This window comes from Salmo salar, chromosome 09 (genome assembly GCF_965601325.2).
Source record: "Salmo salar chromosome 09, fSalSal1, whole genome shotgun sequence".
In the NCBI taxonomy this organism is placed as follows: domain Eukaryota; kingdom Metazoa; phylum Chordata; class Actinopteri; order Salmoniformes; family Salmonidae; genus Salmo; species Salmo salar.
In genome coordinates, this window is record NC_138299.1 from 29,756,136 (window position 1) to 29,758,789 (window position 2,654).

At 44.2% G+C, this 2,654-nt stretch overlaps 1 protein-coding gene across 1 annotated transcript; it reads right to left on the reverse strand.

Moving 5' to 3' along the window:
• LOC106611150 (G-protein coupled receptor 4-like) lies at positions 1-615 on the reverse strand. Its single transcript, XM_014211052.3, has one exon. The coding sequence runs from the start codon at positions 613-615 to the stop codon at positions 1-3; it is 615 nt and encodes a 204-aa protein (XP_014066527.1).
• Positions 616-2,654: the final 2,039 nt, after the last annotated feature.

Here is a 2,654-nt window from a genome sequence, read left to right on the forward strand (position 1 = left end):
TCACTGCTCCAGCACCCCTCTGAGGAACATAACAGCCTGGAAGGGGGCGAAGGCCATCACATATGTCACCAGGAGGAGCAGCAACAGGAGGCTGACTTTCCTCCGCTCCCGGGCCAGCAAGGAGGCACTGTCGCGCTGTGCCAAAACAATCTGATGGAAGCAGAAGATCATGATGAGAAGGGGGAGCAGGAACCCCAGAGCCACCCGGGTCAGAGCAATGTGGGCGTCCGCCTGGGCCGTGGGCATACCCTCCTTACACAGCCGCCTGGAGGAGAAGTCCTGCAGCGCCCCCGTTTGGTGAAGAAGATAGATGTGGATAGACAGTTCTACACACCACAATGCAGCGCAAACTGCCACTGCAGTACGCACCTGCCGCACCCAGTTGAAGTAGAGAGGATAGACCACAGCCAGGTAGCGATCCACTGAGATGCAGCAGAGGAGACCAGACTCGGTGTAGAAGCTGTTGTACATCACCACAGGCACCAGGCTACAGAGGGTGTCACCTACGGGCCGACCCAGGGCCAGCTCAGTCCATACGGGCAGGGAGACCGTATAGAGGAGGTCTGAGATGGACAGATTCACCAGGTACACGGCCAAGTTGTTTCCTTTCCTCATTAACACCCAGGCCACATACAGAGACAGGCAGTTAGCCGGGAAGCCACGATGAAGAAGAGGGAGTATGGGGACATGTGCCCGTCCACCCAGTCATTTTTAATGCAGGCAGAGTCAGACAGGTTAGAATTGGTCTGATTGAGTGGTACTGCAGTTGGGTCCATCTTTGCCCTCGCTGAGTTGGATGTCTCTGGGTGCTCTGCGTTGTTGTCACCTATTTTACTCCAATGGTTCAATGAGAAAATGGATGTTGTGATGCCCTGGTTAAAAGCGTTGGGCCAGTATCCGAAAGGTTGCTGGTTCAAATCCTCGAGCTAGCAAGGTGGAAAAATGTGCTGTTCTTCCCAGTTAACCCCCTACAACAACTGCTCTCCGGGCGCCGATTTAAATGGATGCCGATTCAGAGGGGTTGGGTTAAATGTGGAAGGCACATTTCGGTTGAATGCATTTAGTTGTGCAGCTGACTAGGAGTACCCTTTTCCGTTTCTTGTATTCCATGCAAATTATACTCATACAAATACATTTTCTGGAACTGATGAAGCTGTTGTGGGAATGGCTCTACTGGTGTTTTCAGGATTGTCACTAGTTAACACAGCCATATTGTCAAAATTGGCTATATTCAGTGTGGTTTAAGGTTAGGGTTAGGTTTCAAATCAGATTTTAAGAGGAGAAATTGTAGAAATAGACAGGGTTTATGACTTTGTGACTATGGTAACTAGTGCTGACCAGCATAGATATTTGGTTATCAATAACAAAATAATTGCCATTAAATTGTATTTCTAAATTTAGGATATTGATACTACTAAATGACAATTTCGAATCCGTTGCTAAGCTTTTTCATCAACCTGTCACCTTTCCATTATATGCCAATTTGTCCAGCACCAATCATCAGACAATTCTAGGTCCAAGAGGCTTCTAAACAGCTTCTACCCCCAAGCCATTAGACTCCTGAACATCTAATCAAATGGCTACCCAGACTATTCACATTGCCCCCCCTCCCCTCTCCACACCACTGCCACTCTCTGTTGTCATCTATGCATAGTCACTTTAATTAACTCTACCTACATGTATATACTACCTCAACTAACCGGTGCCCCCGCACATTGACTCTGTACCGGCACCCCCCTGTATATATTGTTATTTTTTACTGTTCCTCTTTAATTACTTGTTACTTTTATCTCTTATTCTTTTCCGTATTTTTTGGAACTGCACTGTCGGTTAGGGGCTCATAAGTAAGCATTTCACTGTAAGGTCTACCTGTTGTATTCATCATTTCACTGTAAGGTCTACCTGTTGTATTCATCATTTCACTGTAAGGTCTACACCTGTTATATTCATCATTTCACTGTTGCATTTCACTGTAAGGTCTACCTGTTGTATTCATTTCACTGTAAGGTCTACCTGTTGTATTCATTTCACTGTAAGGTCTACCTGTTGTATTCATGTCACTGTAAGGTCTACCTGTTGTATTAATTTCACTGTAAGGTCTACCTGTTGTATTCATTTCACTGTAAGGTCTACCTGTTGTATTCATTTCACTGTAAGGTCTACCTGTTGTATTCATTTCACTGTAAGGTCTACCTGTTATAGTCATCATTTCACTGTTGCATTTCACTGTAAGGTCTACCTGTTGTATTCATTTCACTGTAAGATCTACCTGTTGTATTCATCATTTCACTGTGAGGTCTACCTGTTGTATTAATTTCACTGTAAGGTATACCTGTTGTATTCATTTCACTGTAAGGTCTACCTGTTGTATTCATTTCACTGTAAGGTCTACCTGTTATATTCATCATTTCACTATTGCATTTCACTGTAAGGTCTACCTGTTGTATTCATTTCACTGTAAGGTCTACCTGTTGTATTCATCATTTCACTGTAAGGTCTACCTGTTGTATTCATTTCACTGTAAGGTCTACCTGTTGTATTCATCATTTCACTGTAAGGTCTACCTGGTGTATTCATTTCACTGTAAGGTCTACCTGTTGTATTCATCATTTCACTGTAAGGTCTACCTGTTGTATTCATTTCACTGGAAGGTC